We start from the raw sequence: 16,530 nt of genomic DNA, 5'->3' as shown, positions 1-16,530 counted from the left end.
GAGAGAGAGAGTAGGTGGGGAGGTAGATGTTTCCAGGTGTATTTATCCATGTGCTGGAGAAGGAAATCGCTGACAATCTGCAGCACCTAAGACTTTGTTTCTGCTGGCACAGCGCTTGATCAATGTAATTCTCATCAATCAGTTAAAGAGCTTTCCAAAAGGAAAAAATTTTTTTTTGCACTCTGCAAACCTCCCAAAAAAGGGCCGTTTTTTGTGGAAACAGACCCGTTTTTTAAAGGCATGAATAGCTGGGGGGAGGGGCTTGCAGAATGCTCCGGGGGGGAGCAAAAATGAGCAAAGAACAGCCCGTTTTTCACAAAAACAGGTCTGTTTTTGGTCAAAGAAATTGCATGCATAGCCTTATGGAGGCTTATGGAGTGCTGCTGGCAGCTGGGTGTGTGTGTGTGTGGCCCATTTCTTGCTCATTTCTGTCCTCCCCGCCCCCAGGAGCTCTCTGAAAGCCTCCATAAGGGTATGCATGGCCATTTTGGTGAAGGGGATGGGGCTCTGGGAGGCAAAAAATGCTGTATTCGATGTATAAGACGCACCCAGATTTTCAGCCTCTTTTTTGAGGAAAAATGATGCATTTTATACTCTGAAAAATACGGTAGCTAATGTGAACTGAAATTTTCCAGAATTTGTGAGTTATCCGTGCTATAAGCAAATTCGGTATTTTTCTGTATCACAGAGGGCAATAGTATGTTTTAGCAAATATCAGGGATATACCAAGTAGATACACCAAAGATGATGGAAACACATTTTATGAATCCCTCTGTTCTAGTTCACTGCAGAACTGTAAATTGTTTGATTCTTTCTTCTCTTCTGGCACCACATCTTATACCTTTCAAGAGGGCAGTGATAACTGTTTACTATGTTTTATTATATTAGAACAGTTCCTTTAAACATTATCTCATGAAATATTTCAGCATTAAGAATTCAAAACCACTTTTCTGGAGAGTTCAACTGATTTCCTTGCTTTATAGTTTATAGTAGAGACTTCAGAGACAGAAATTCTAGTTGAAGATTGTGACTGATATTATATATTATGTATGGCTATACATTGATCCTCTTTTTGTGTACTAATAGTGTACAGCCTGGAACAATGGCTGGTAGTTTAAGACATTCTACAAAATACACATTTGTGAGATAAAATGTAGGCATCTGAGGCTTGTTTCATGGATTTTGGTAGGATTTGCTAAATATATTCCTTTGCCAACCTGCCATTAGATCTCCTAACATATCAGAGAATGCTATCAAATCTAGCAGAGGAAAGCAGGGTTTCCAATAATAACAACAATAATCCCTATTGAATAACATTAATAAACCCTACTGAAAAAGTGATGTAACAGATAACTTGAATATGTTTATATGTATTATTAATTTGGTTTTTTTTTCTTTAAAAATGCTAGAAAATTATGTTGTATTAAAATATATAGGGGATTAATTCCACTTTAAAATATTTATTAATTCAGAAAAAAAGGCAACTGCGAAATGACCCTAGATTAACAGTGATAACTCTATTTAGCCGTGCATAAATTTGAATTTCTTGGCCATTGTTGGTTTGCTTTTGTTTAACAGCTTGCATATATATTTCTATTCAGAAAAAGAAGAAAGAAAAAAAGAAGCAAAAGAAATAAAAGTTAGATGTAATGGCTAAGATCCATAATAGCTGACTCATGGAACTGAGTTATTGCTGTACTAAAAGTTTTAGATAGCCTCTGTGTCCAAAATGTACACTTACTGCTTCTTCAGCCTTGTCAGTTGACCTTTCAATGTGTGGGCACACACTGCCCCGGGGGCAGCAGCATTGGCAGGGCAGACACGGCAGTATGCTATTTAGTACCCCCATCTCTATTGTCTTTATCTCAGATAGCAACCCAAGATGACACTCTCATTGTATTGGGTGAATGTAAATGTCACTGTACTTTATATGTGAAGGCCAATCCACAAACAGTCATATTTCCCCCTTCACATGGTGCTCTGGATGCTCCTGGTTTTAATTTGAAAACAGACATCCAAATCCTATTGTTATAATCAATATGATTTTTTTTCTCTTGGCAATATTTAACGGTGATGGTTTTTTTTTTAAAAAAAAAGCAAGACAAACCAACTAGTCAGACGGTTGTAATTTGGTCAACCACACGCGTACTATCCATATCCACCATTTCAACACATTCTATTTCCTCCCGATTCTCAGGAGTTTTCTTCTCTTTCCTTTTTTTCTTTGACGGTGGCAGAAAAGTTAGTATCACAGGTAAAATGGCAAAGCAATGAAAGAAGGTGACTAATGCTATCAAAAACAAGCACCTGAACAGTGTACGGGTCAGATTTGAAGGCACAGTTGCGAGAGGAATCAGACCAACAATGTAGCAGAGATAGCTCTGTAAAATTGCTACCCCGTGCACTTCCAGGGCATTCTTTACCCATTTAGTTCTTGTGAAATCTTTGCCCAGGACAAATGTTGACAAGAGAGGTGCACAGTTGTCAACTGTATAATTAATTCCATAAATTAAACACAACACAGAAATACAGTCCAGCTCAACTTTCCACAGGGTCATAAAACCTATAACTCCAAATTCAACTGAGACAACAGTGAGTGTGAGCCATACATTGATGAGAGAATCTGCCACTAGGAATGCAGAGAAGAAGAGCAGGAATAAAGCACTAATACAGGAGTTCTGCAAGGGCCCCCCCACATAGGAGGCATAACGGTCCATGTAGACAAAGGATGGGTTGAAAACAATGAACTTCACTTTAGATTTGAGAGACAGCTTTCGTAAAGTTTCCAGGAGGGGATAGAGCTCTTCTCGTTTGGTATCCATGGTCTTAGCTACCAAGAACATTCGAGAGGCCACCACTTCAACTTTATTATTGTATTTTTTGGAAAAAATGACATCCTCTGAAAAATGGGCATATTGGGGAGCTTTCAGGAAGGAGTTCCTCAGCATATCAGTAAAATTCTTTTTAGATAATCCAGTTGATATGTTGAGTTTTCTCAGATAATTCAAATAGCTCTCAAACCAAGATATCCTTACAAACCCCTTAGTATACTCTAGCATGTCATCTTGAACGGTCACATTCCAATATTCTATTGATTCATAAATATAAAACCCAATGACAGGGCTGTAATTGCTGAAGTACTTCTGCTGAGCAGCAGTATACTCCATGGTTTGTGTCGCAGTTGCTACAATGTTACTGAGGTCTGACTCTTCGCTGACCTGCAAGTAGCCCATTAAGGCAAAGGAAATATAAATAAGGTAAAAGAGAACTACAAAAGGCTTGACATACGTGTTTGTTATCCAGTCACAGTAATAACGCTTGAGGAAACACACCAAAAGGTGGCTTTCATAACTGTTTGTTTCCTCAGACTCTGCTGTATCCTCGCTAAATTTGGCTGTCAGAAGAAATCTATACCAAGCAGGCTTCTCTTGCAATACCTCTGGTTTTGGTACCTTTCGGCAGAAGATACTATGCTGGTAGTTGTTTTCTATGTAGCCAGTAAACACGAGGCTGGAACCATAAAAGGAGAGTACATAGAGGTAGTTGAAGAAAATTGCAATACAAGAATTGCAGCAGAAAATCCTGGCTGCTTCGATGTTGGTGAAAGGGCTGGCACCAATCCCGAAAGTCACGAGATACATGGCAGTGGTGAGAGAAAAGGAGAGCATGGAGTCTTCGAACACAGCTGCAGTTCTCTCTTTTACATGTTGGTCTTCTTTAGTTTTCCTCCAGGAGGACAGCATTTCAAAAGTTCCATATAATCCGTGCCCTGGAATGAAGAAAAGAGCAACTGTAATGCTGTTATATAATTAAAATTTGCAGGTAACTCCTGCAAATGAGGATATAGCTAATTGTGCATTGCATGACCTGGGTAATTTAGGAAGAAATTATCCTGGTGTAGGTAAATGTTCATATATACTGACATAAAGTTATTTTTAAAAATAGACTACAGTAATTGATGGTAATTGATCTGTGCCAGGAAATTTGTAGCCAAGAAGAATTATGCTAACAAGTTATCCAATTAAAGCTAAATTATACATTTTTAATGCCATGGCTTTACTTTGGTTACTTTAAGAGTAACCAAAGTTAAAGAAACTTCAGTAATATTTTATTGATAATGCAACTAAAGAGAAAACTTAAACATGAAGTCTATGTTATGGGATGCAATGAAGATTAATTTGAGCCTTGGCACAAATAATTTTTTCTCATTTGTTTTCTTTGATAAACATGCTCAGAAAAAGCCTTGTGGATGTTGTCAAAATGTACAGATGGGTCTTTTCACACAATGAAAATGCTTATGCAAGGGCATAGTTTGGCATTAATGTTTGAAAATGGATATCGCTTCATATGATTTATATAACGATGATATCTCAATATTTATTTTCAAAAATAGATTAAGGTGCTAGATTCTGCCTCAGCACCAGAGGTGGATTCCTATCGGTTTGGTCTGCTTTGGCTGAATAAGTATTAAATATCTGGCATACCTTTCGAAACTGGTAGTAATGGCAACCTGGCCAGGCCCTTGAACTGGTTCTCCCGGCGGCGCCATAGGCACCACCATCTTGGGTTTTGCTTCTGCGCATGTGCAGAGCAATCGTTATTGCACTGGTTGGCCCCACCCACTCCAACGCTTGCCCTGCCTCACTTTCACCATGTGGATCCACAGAACTGCCTCTTCCTGGCTCCTGCCTACACACAGGTAAGCAGCATTTGCACCAGTGTAGCTTTTTAAAGTCTTTTTTTCCTACTGGTTTGCCTGAATGGGCAGGGAAAAAAGGCTTTAAAAAGTAAAAAAAAAGCTTCTGACAATCGCAGGGCTCAGCTGTGAGGTGCGCAATAGTCAAAGCTTTTTTGTTTTTTACTTTTTAAAGCCTTTTTTCCCTGCTGGTTCAGGCAAGGGAAAAGGCTTTAAAAAGTAAAAGAGAGAGGGGGGAGGGAGGGGGGGAGGGAAGGGAGAAATAAAGAGAAAGAAGAAGAAAGAAAGAGGGAGGTGTTAGAAGGAAACTTACTTTTCAGCCAGGAGATTCAGCAAATGAGAAAAACAAATGCTGCCACTTTAAATTTGAGTCTCCAAACTGAGCATAACTGGCTGTGAAATTCTGGGAGTTGAAGTCAACAAGTCTTAATGTTGCAAACTTTGGAGACCCCTGCTTTAAATTGAAAAGCTGCTCCAAAGGAGGTTTTTAATTGCAGAAACAAAGTGACATTCAGCAATTTGTTTCTGGGTCAAACTGGATAAAAGGAAGGATTCTTATATGGTTCTATGTTTTTGAAGTTTTGGGGTTTGTGCAATATGGGCATTGTGTTTCTAAAAGGGTTTGCATGATTTCCATTGTGGCTAAATGACTTTTGTCCTGTGTTGGATCTTGAGTGTGGGGCTGCTTACTCTGATCCTATTACTCTGTTTTTTTAGCTGCCAAATATTGCCACAGGGAAATTTCAAAATATCCTATCTTGAATAGATTTTCTGCAGATCTGTTTGCCTGCTTGTGTGAATGGAGCCAAACTTTCTATAGGCTCATTATCTCATTATCTCTATCTGGCAGGAATGTGGAATAAGCCTCAGGCAGGTTTCTTTGTTAGCAGCTTGATTTTTCCTTGCTTTTCTGGGAGCCTTTTCTTATGAGTAATATTTTATTTGGGATGGGTTGCTTTCCACAGAGGGAAGGGAGAAAGAAAGAAAGAAAGAAAGAAAGAAAGAAAGAAAGAAAGAAAGAAAGAAAGAAAGAAAGAAAGAAAACAGCATAGCAATTTAGAGCTAGAAGGATACTCATCTAGTCCAACCCCCTGCTACAGCAGGAAACCTTACATTGTCAGGATTGTTTTGGTGCCTCTAACAGAGAGGAAAATTGCCAGAAAGGAGAAGGAGTTTACTAGGATAAGGCTGCCATGCAGAGGAAGGCAGAGAGAGTCCTTGATTTATGACTACAATTGAGCCCACAATTTTGGTTGCTAAGCAAAAGCATTGTTAAATGAACTTCACCACATTTTGCTCAATCCATGACATCTCCTGGTGAGTGATGTCAAATTGGCCATGCCCACCCAGTCACATGACCAACCAGCTATGCCCACCCAGTCACATGACCAACCAGTGACATGACCATGGAGCAGGTACACCCAGTCACATGACCAACAAGTCATGTCCACCATCACATGACTAACAAACCACATCCACCAAACAAGCCACATCCACAGAACCGATAGTAAAAAAAATTGAAACCCACCCCTGATCAGCACCTTAACCTCACAATGCTGTGTGAAACACAAAGGTTTGTTTCTAAAAGTGACAAAAATAGGTTAGATTGATTATCCATTGAATTCATAATTATGTGCAAAATTCTATACCCATGGAACCAAGTGGTTGCTTGGCCTAGTAAATAATTTAGACGATAGACATGAATGAACTGAAATATTATTATACTTTTAAACTTTTGACATATAGACGATTATAAGGGGAGGTTGGAAGGGAGTTAAGAAATTCAAGTGAGACTGTGCAGCCCAGGACAGCTCTAAAACCGCAAGGTCAAACACTGGGAAATCTCCAAGCTGCTTCAAATGTTCCCTAAACAGAATAAATACAATTGATTGGTAGACAATGAAAACTTTAGAACCGGCTTTGCTACTTCTGTGCTTCTACTCTTATGTGGAATTATTCGTAAAATAATGTCCAGGAGTTTCTTTTGCTGCATTTACCAACAGGATGGTTGACAGGTAGGTTTATGGGAGTCCAGTCTAAATAACTGATTTAGCATCATAACAAAAATTAGAATTTTACTTCCCTATAAAATTTTGGCTATTAATAATATCCAATATACAATTATTTTAACAATGGAAGAAATACACCTATGTACAAAATGTACAGTATTGGCTCAATGGCTTTGAAATGGAGCTGAGCACCATCCCTTATAGTCGGGTATGTCTAGTGGAGTAAAATCCACAGGGATTTCTTTACCTACCATATGTACATAATGCCAAGTGCCAGGGTAATAAGGAAATGTGTATAAAGATTTATAGCAAGCTTAAGCTCTCTACAAGAATCTGAACTAGTAACAGACAAAGGAAATTGGTGGCAGATAGGAGTCAAAGACATTCAAGGTGGCTGGACTTAGATCTCTTGTGGGCATGAAGGGACTCGTGACTGATGATGTATTTGATGTGTCGCTCAGGTTCAGCCTGGTCATTTCATACAAATACCCTTTTTATAAGCATTATTTCTGCAACATATTATATCATCTTTGTAAATCAGCCTCCAGTGTCCCAATGTCCTCCAAAACTACTGCCATTCTATTTACATAGCTAATTATACAGCACTTTGAAGAGGAAAGATACTGAAAGAGGATTGGGATAAGCTCCCACTTGTTCTCAGCCATAAAATGATTTTTGCCTCAGAAAGAGTTGGACAAACTTTAATCACCTGACTATTGCTGAGAAATCTGGGTGTTAATATCAACAAATCTCAAATCTCAGACAAGCAAAGTCAATGGGGAAGCCATATTCACTTAACAACCATGTTACTAATATAACAACAACTTAACAAGTGATTCATATAACAACTGTGGCAAGAAACATCATAAAATGGGTCAAAATTCACTTGAAAACTGTCTTACTTAGCAATGGAAATGTTGAGCTCAATTGTGGTTGTAAATTGAGGACTACCTGTACTTCTAGATTAACTTCACAGATACAGACCTGTGCATTAGGGGGATTCTGTTGATTATACTGTATGTGTGATCTACAGTGTTCTCCACTTTAATATTCAGCATCTCTTCACCCACTTTTTTTTTGTATTGAGTCTTGGACTGTGTTTATTTAGTCTGAGAGGAAAATTATGATAGATTATGTTAAATGCTTTTTGTTTATATAATTGTATGTAATTGCACTGCTTTATATTTTGATATTTGCATTTTGCATTGAACTTTGCAGTATATTACTTTGAGATTGTTTTTTTCTTTATATAGCTAATACAGAAGTTTGAGTAAATGAATCAAAATGTTACAATTGGATCAAATCTTTATATATTCAGTGCAAAATAAATCCTGGAATAGATAGAGAACATTCTACTTCAAAGGTTTAATCAATATGCTTTGTTTTTATGCAGTGCAATCCTATAAATATTTATTTGAATTACTGTTATATTATATCACCAAAACCATTCTTTGAAAGCTGACCTTATTCAGAAAATCAAAGCATGTAAACACACATTTCTTCATTTGCTTTGCTTAATCTTCAGGGTGTTATCTCTGCAATCATGACGGCTAAAATTTTCCTCTAAAAATGAACAAGAGAGGTTATTGCAGGGATTCTGATCAATATTTCCTGCAAGGCATTTCTCTTGACCGATCATTGTTATACTTACTTTTGTGATACTTTGTTATACATTTTTGCCAAATTTATAGTGCTGAACTTATTAATCACAGCCTCCTAATTAATAGCACTCTGGTACAGATAGCCCATTTTAGATACTTGGGTATGTTCCTGTGACAAACAAGATTCAGTACAGAGCAGTGACGTGCAGTCAGGGGAGGCAGGGGAGGCACAGCCTCACCGCTCATCATGAAAAGAAAAAAAATGTAAAAGGGAAAAGGCGAGTGCTGAGGTGAGGCTAGCTAGCTGCTGCCTCACCATGAATGACTGCCTAACTGTTTAAAAAAGCCTCTAAAAAGCGTCCTCTACTATGAGGCAGGAGAACTGCATGCCTCATCTAGTCTGACTTTTTAGGCGTTTTATGATAGCTCGAGCAGAGTTAAGCGAGGGTTAAAAGCCTACAAAATCCTGAGGTAGGTGAGGCACACAGTTCTCCTGCCTCATAGTAGAGGGCGCTTGTTCTTTCTGTGACTCAACTCTTCCCTTTTTCTTCCCTTCTCGCTTGCGATACAGTGACAATAAAGGGGGAGTGCAGAGATGTACCTTCATCTCTTCATTGATTTCCCTTTTTACAGGTGAGCCAGCATCCTGCTTCTTTTATTTTCTGGAGGTCTCACTCCTTTCTCCATTTCTGCCATTTTTTATTTTATTTTATTTTATTTTTTGGTGTGTGTGCGTGCATGCGTGTGTGTGTGGCACGCACGCGTGTGTGTATGTATCTACTTTGGTGGAGATGAAATGGCTGCTGGTATTATATGGGAAAAAGCTTTTGGGGGGGAAGGTTGTGGAGAGGAAGGGAGGGAGGACGGGTGTGGCTTTTAGCGCTGATTTGTTTCCTTCTCTTTTCTCTCTCTAATTTGTTTCCCTCTCTTTTCCCTCTCTCCCATTCTCTCTTTCAGCTCTCTTTCATTTCTCTCTATCTCTCTCTCTTTCTCCCCTTTTCTCTTTCATCTCTTTCTTGCGCGTGCAAGCAAAATACCTCAGGATCACGGTGGCGGGTATAGCAACTCCTTCCGCTGCGCTGTGGAGAAGAGCCATGCTGTGCAGGAGACTTCTCAGCGCTAGACTCAGGTCAGCGCGAGCCGCGGTCCCCTTCATATTGGCTCAGGAAGAAGGGGAATGGGACTGTGGCTCATGCTGACCTGAGTCTAGCGCTGTGCAATTCATAGGGGGAGGGCACAGACCATTTGGCAGTGATGGGGAAATGAAGGCTTTTTTGCCAGCTTCCCAGCTGACAAAACGTAAATTATCATGGTAGCAGCTGAAGCACAATCCCGGGCAATCAGTTCTTGCTCTCCCTTCCCCAAGCATTGCTACCGGCACCGCTTCTGGTGAATTGGAGCGGTGGTGATGGCAAGTAGTGGCTGCCAGCGGTGCTCTCAGTGATGGCAAGAGCCCTGCCATTGCACCAGATTCACTGGCCACTAAACCACCCACTCACCAGCATTCAAACCAGCCTGCCTCCTCTCTCCTGGCATGGGCTCTCTGGATGGGGAGGGAAGGTCCCTCCCAAGACCTTGCTTGTCCTGGCAGCACCCCGGTGATAGCAGCTGAGCAAGGGAAGGAGGAATTCTGGGAGTTGAAGTCCACAAGTCTTAAAGCTGTCAAGTTTGAACACCCCTGGGGATTTTTTTCTAAAGGTTTATGGGTGCAAGAGTCTTGTAATTTGACAGCTTTAAGACTTGGTACTTCAAATGTCAGAGTTTCTGAGCCAACATTTTGGTTGCTAAGGAAGAGCATTGTTAAGTGAGTTTCACCACATTTTACAAGTTGGCCATGCCTACCCGGTCTGACCGCCAAGCCACACCCACAAAACAGGCCACACCCACAGAATAGGTAGTAAAAAATTTTTGAAACCCACCACTGCTCTAACTAATATGTTCAGTTTATTTCAGGAGGGCTTGATTGAGCTAATGAGGGCAAATACTGAACCTGCCAATATTATAAGCCTTTAGGTAAAAATGGTTCTAAACAGAATAACAATTCCATATTAAAAGATAGGATACTTTAATTTTATCTTCCTTCATGTGCTACTTTAAAAATAAATTAAAAAGCCATTTATGTAAAGACCACCACAAATGTCAACTTAATTTTTAAATATTGAATCTATAAAGTTTTATAACAATTTACCTATAACAGGTAGTCCTCAACTTATAAACATTTGCTTAGTGACTGTTCTAAACAAATGTTTGTCAGCTGAGGACTACCTATTACAGGTAAACTATTGTAAAACTTTATAGATACAATATTTCAACCATACTGAAAAAAATGACCTATGGTCATTTTTCACACTTACGATTGCTGCAGCATCACTGTGGTCACATGATCAAAATTTGGATGCTTGGCAACTGGTTCATATTTATAGCAGTTGCAATGTCCAAGGTCATGTGATCTTTTGTAATTTTCTGCCATGCAAAGTCAATGGAGAAGCCAGATTCACTTAACAACTGTGTTACCAACTTTACAACTGCAGTAGTTAACTTAACAACTGTGGCAAGAAAGGTCATAAAGTGGGGCAAAACTCACTTAGCACCTGTCTTGTTTAGCAACAGAAATTTTGGTTCAATTGTGGTTGTAAGTCGAGGACTACCTATACACCATTTCCTTTGTAAACTATCTCCCCCCCCCCCCCCCCCCCACGGATATCTCCTTTGTGTTAGGCTAGGTTAATTTAGATTTCTGGAAGCTGCAAACAAACACCTCTTGAGAGAAGAAGACTGGAAAGCTTGCTTTAAGCCATTCCACATTGAAATTTTATTTCATAATCTATGGTAAGTTCTTTAGGGGAGCAAGCAAATTTGGTTTCTTCTGCTTAAATTCTCAGTTTTTAACTTGCTTCCAGTTATTGCATACATTTCTGTGAATTAAACAAACAACAAACTGTCAGGCCTGCAGCGGTTCCTTTAAGAATCTTTGGCCTGCCACACTCTCTTCTAGCTTCATCTTTAGTATGTATATTCATTAGGGGGGGGGGGGGGGGTGGAAATAGCAATGGGTAGAATGTGTTGTTTTCAAAATAAAAAAATTCCTTTCTAGAAGCTCAAGGTTATTCTTTATCTCCGCACCTTGGCACCTGACCGGAACCAGCAGGGTGGAGATGACAGCGTGGAAGAAGAAGATTGGGCCATGTGATGGATTAGTGGGTGTGGGGTCAAGATCATGAACTTTCACTGGGTGGGAATCCTAGGTAACTTCCAGAATTGGGATTCCACAGATGTACCAACATGTCTGACTTATTAAATTGGAACTTTAAGGAAAGGTTTGCCTTGGACTCTGATTTAATTCTGCATGATAATTGGAACGCTGATATTATCCCAATTCTCCCTTTAAAATTACTTTTATAGGGGTACTGAATCCCAGTTCTGACCCAACCCTGGACAGTATGAAATTTCAGTGAAGATGGAGGAAGAAAAGAATGCAGCAGAGAAGGCCAAAGATAATGGATCGCTTGCATTTGTCGATACTATCTATGCACCTTCTAAAGAAATATTTGAAGCTGCAGAAGCTAAAGAAAAGGAATTCCGGCTGGGAGCCCAGCGAAAGGAACAACCCCCAGACTTCCCTCGCAGACAGAATTAGACCTGCGAGATGAAGCCTCAGGATTTACGACTTCTAAATAATGTCTGCTAGAAGGTGAGAGGGGCACCAGGGAAGCTCCGACAGATGACTGGATGAGGGCCAGAAGGTCTGAGGAATGGAGATCCCAGGCACCCTCATGCAGCCATTCTCTGATGGCCCTCCCAGACCAATTTGGATAGCTAAATGTGAGTGGAATCAACCCCCTTGCCCCCTCAGGACCATCTAAGTGGAACCTCACACAGCCCACATTCTCCTTTCCTAGCAGAGAATTTGCTACGCAGTGGAGTGGAGATCTTGGCTGTTTCTACACAGCAACCAGCGAATCAAACCAACCCCTTACTACTGGAGTAAAGCCAACATCAGTCACCTCCCCCCAGCTGCAAAGGGGTGACTCTGAGCCCATGAATCAAGCAACCCCAGGGTGAGCTTTCTTCCCGGGTCATGGATGGGCTCAATGTCTGTGGATGCCTGCCCCCTTCCAGTAGATGGCACCATTCCAGATAACTGCCCCTGGGCAGAACCAGGGACTGGGACAGCCACTGGGTCCAGCCCCCCCTAGCAATGCCTCAACAGGCTTTTGCCCAACCAAGGGGTATGACCCAACAAAGGGGCTTACCATCTCAGGCAGCAGGCCAACAGGCTGCCCCTGTTCAACCACCAGTACCCTCTCCTCCAACACCCCCCCTGGTTTTGTGCAACATTCGACGGGACCCCAGATAAGCTGGCTTACTTCCTGAATCGAGTATGGGTGTACGTTGATCAAGTAGACCCACAATACTCGTCTGATCGAGAGTTGATCCAAGAAATAGCCGAGGGGATGAATGAAGGGGAGGCTGCTCAATGGATAGCGGAGCTCCATGAGGAAGTGGCTCCAGAGCTAGATGATGTAACTGGGTTCATCCAACTGATGCACGCCCGATTTAACGATGTGGCCCAACACGTGGATGCTGAAGACCAGATTCAGGCATTGCGACAGGCTGGTCGTCCCGTGAAGGAATTAGTTTGGGAGTTCCGGAGAATAGCTGGAAGACTACGATACTGGCCAGAAAGACTCTTGGTCTAAATGTTTAAAAAGGCCTTAGATCCCAAACTGAAAGAAGCTTGTGCCATAAGGGGGGTCCCAGAACATCTCCAAGATTGGTCCTTGTTCTCCAAATTGTTTTATGGTTGCTTCTGCTGGGTAGGTCATGACTGTCAATTTGATGACTAGCACAGTGCCCCCATTAAAACTAATTAGGAACAGTGATAAAGGCATAAAAACTAGCAAAAAAGTACAACCACTGAATGACTTCCTATTGTTATGTTTTAAATAGTTATGGTCTATTCTAAACAGGGAAAATAATTAAGCTCACTTTCACTGCTTCCATAAAAGCAAAATGACCTTTTTAAAAAAGAAAAGAAAGCAAAAAAAAAAACCCAACAGATTACTTGTCAATGTAGAAACCTACACATTTTATAATTCCTCTAAATACTGTAGATAAAGTTGCCTTAAACTTTGGTATCATACTCAAAGATGCCATTTTTATTCAGCTAACTGTTCTAAAATCAAATCCTAGCATTTTTTATATAATGACAGCCCAGCAATAAGAACTAATCCTAAAGCATTTAGGATTCTTTTACTAATTGACAGATCTTAGTAGATGTGGTACAGTAGCATTCAATATCCATCAATTATTGTGTGTGTTTTATACTGGGTTTTACCAGTATAAACAATTGGATTTTCATTTTGCTCTGAACCTTCCTTTTACTATGTCTCTGTCTTTGACAATCATGTAATGGCACTTCTCCTAGGGTAATAAACCAGCCATATTATGAAGTGGGCCATAATCCAGATATATATATATATCTTTTCCTTTCCTCACCTGCAAGAAATCATGTTGGAATCAAGCTTAGAAGAGATTTCTCATATTGAACATGAAAAGAATCGAACTTGGTTTTCTCAGCACCTCAAAAAGAGGCTGATTGATCTTTGCTTCTGTAGTAGCTATTGGGAGAGAATGGATTTGGGATCAGAGCAATGCAATTAATGTTACCTTTGACTCCCTGGTCTAAAGCAGAGTTCTATGAATGCTTCCTTAACTAAAGACTGTGGGCTACATTCAATACTACATGCTTGTGTGTGTTACATTATTCATGTCTAGCTGGTGTACCTCAGATAACATTTTTCATATATCACTGGAGACCTCTGATTCAGTATGTAGTGAATATTTCCTTCATAAAAGCCTTATGCAGTGCCTTAGTTCTTATAAGAATATATACAATGACTTGCCTGAAAAAGATAGCACCAGAGAAGTAGAAATATGATGTTAAAGGGATGGATATTTTGTGTTGAGCATGTGATAATAAAAAACAAGAGAAGAGGAATCAGCAGCTTTTGGATAAAATTTTTGGAAATCTGACACTTTAGTTTCCTTGTGGGTCTTGTCTTCAATGGTGTCTTTTTTTCTCAAACATAAATAATTTAGTTCTAACTGAACAACAGTTGAATAGTAACCAATACAACAGAGAACAGGACAGCATTATAGACATTTACAGATTTTTAAAGGAATGTCTTTCATACAAGTATTGTGGAGGTGGGAGGGGGGAGAGAAGGAAAAGTATCTAAAAATTTGAAACATTTCTGAATAAGAACATGAATTAGCCCTAAGGCTGTAGTAAAACATAGTCAAAGGGTTTTAGAGACCAGTTCAATACATCTTAAATAAACACACAGTCTACTATAGGATTCCCAGCTGACTGTACAGCTGACTCCATCAAACACAGCTATTTTCCTGAATTTATACATGAATGTGGAGGCTGTATTGTACAGTAATCAATTTATAGAGAACGTCCTTAAATACTATCTTCTAAAAGCTTTGATATGCAAACAATATTTGTGTATAACAAATGGAAATGGACTTTAAGAAGCTAAAATATAGTTCACAAAGCCAGATAGTTGTTTCAGAAATAATCCCAAAGGTACCAAAATCTCAGTTTAGGCTTGTTTTCAATGGTGGGATGTATATATTTCTAGAATGGTAGTTCTTCCTAGACAAATGTAAATTCTGCAGAACATTTATGCATGTCTGTCTCATTTCTCCATGAATCAAAATATATTTGCCTAGGATTTTGTTATAAACTAATTGTCAATTGCAACTCTGAAGAGTTTGATATTGTTTGAATTGTCTGTTTTAAATATGTAGATGACTCTTATAAGATTCAATAACTGAGACTGAATTTACTCTTGCTGTACTGTATCTTCATTTGTTGATAAATATGGTAGAACTGATTCTCTATCTGGGTTGCAAATGCATTGCTAGAAAACATATTTTGTAATTCATAGGAGCATGAAAACTGCATGATAATGGATATAGCTGCAGACACTTTAATGAGTCACAAACTATTGTAGTATTTGCATTCCCATACATCATTTTACTACACACCCCACAACTATTACCATTTTATTACTACTTATTACTACTGAAACTTATTTTTTAAAGATCTTAGTAACTTGAGCAAGGTAATTGTTCAATTTTTCCTGATTTCATCACTGCCTCCCAACTGAAAATTTCAGGAAGTTCATGTGATGTTCATGTTTACATATATTCTTTGTAATCATATTATTTCTTCAACTTAGGTAGTTTACATGTGCATAGAAACTGTCCTCCTATTTATTGTGATATTTTTTTTGTATTGATGATTTATCTCCATACAACCTCTAGGGACAGAAATGATAGACTATGCCTTTTTACTATCTTATTTACTTCCACTCAATTTTGCATTTACAGATATAATTTATTCTGTTAAGAACTGTCATATGTCCTAGCCTGACTGTACAACAGGAGATAATTTTATAATAGGGGGTATATTTTTCTGTTTTGTTCTGTTATTCCCATTATCTGAAAATGTTACTGACATCTGCTTTATTGTCCTTGCCCATCAAACCTTTTTTAAAAAAGGAAATTACCTATTCGGGCGAACCGATCTTATTAAACCAACATAATTTCAATACAACTTTTAAAAGCAGTAATAGCTTTTAAAAAATGTTGTATGGAAGCCTAAAAATATATCTGAGATAGAGTAATCAAAACATTATTTGATTCATTGTGGCATCAACATTTTTAAAGCTGATGCTTCAAAATATTTTGAAGAATCCTAGTGAATGGGAGATATAAATATAACAATAAATTACACTGCAGTGATGGAAATAACTCAAGTGCATAGTACTAGGCCACATAAGTATAAGTATAATCTTTATTGTCATTGTACTTCAATACAACGAAATTGGTTTTAACCTCACTGGTGCAAAATTATAACAGAAACAAAAAAAGAAGGAAAAAAAAACTAGTGTGTGCATGGAGTGATTGTGGTCACAGTCCTGTGAATTTAATTGTGAGATTAAGGTGCTTAGCAAATTTTGCTTCTTAGAAAAAAAAGTCTTCACAATATTCATATACTGTACACAAACATCTTTTTCAGTTACTGACATGATCAGAAGTAAAAAGCACAGTGCTTTCCTCTTTCATGGCCTTCAGTACACAATTCAGAAGTCAGAAAGTGCATTAAAGGCAAACATATATAAATAAATAAAGGCAAGTCAGGAGAAAC

General features: G+C 39.0%; 1 protein-coding gene across 1 annotated transcript in view; it reads right to left on the bottom strand.

The window, feature by feature from the left end:
* Positions 1-416: 416 nt before the first annotated feature.
* The window catches only part of PTCHD1 (patched domain containing 1), a 194,721-nt gene continuing 178,607 nt past the window's right edge, over positions 417-16,530 (bottom strand). The window contains exon 3 of the mRNA XM_081947987.1: positions 417-3,769. Within this exon, the coding sequence (XP_081804113.1) occupies positions 2,115-3,769 (1,655 nt within the window). The 3' untranslated portion in view covers positions 417-2,114. The remainder of the gene's footprint in view (positions 3,770-16,530) is intronic.

The sequence above is a fragment of the Natrix helvetica genome (genome assembly GCF_964273705.1).
Source record: "Natrix helvetica genome assembly, chromosome: 3".
Lineage (NCBI taxonomy): Eukaryota > Metazoa > Chordata > Lepidosauria > Squamata > Natricidae > Natrix > Natrix helvetica.
This window is presented reverse-complemented; position numbering and strand designations above follow the sequence as displayed.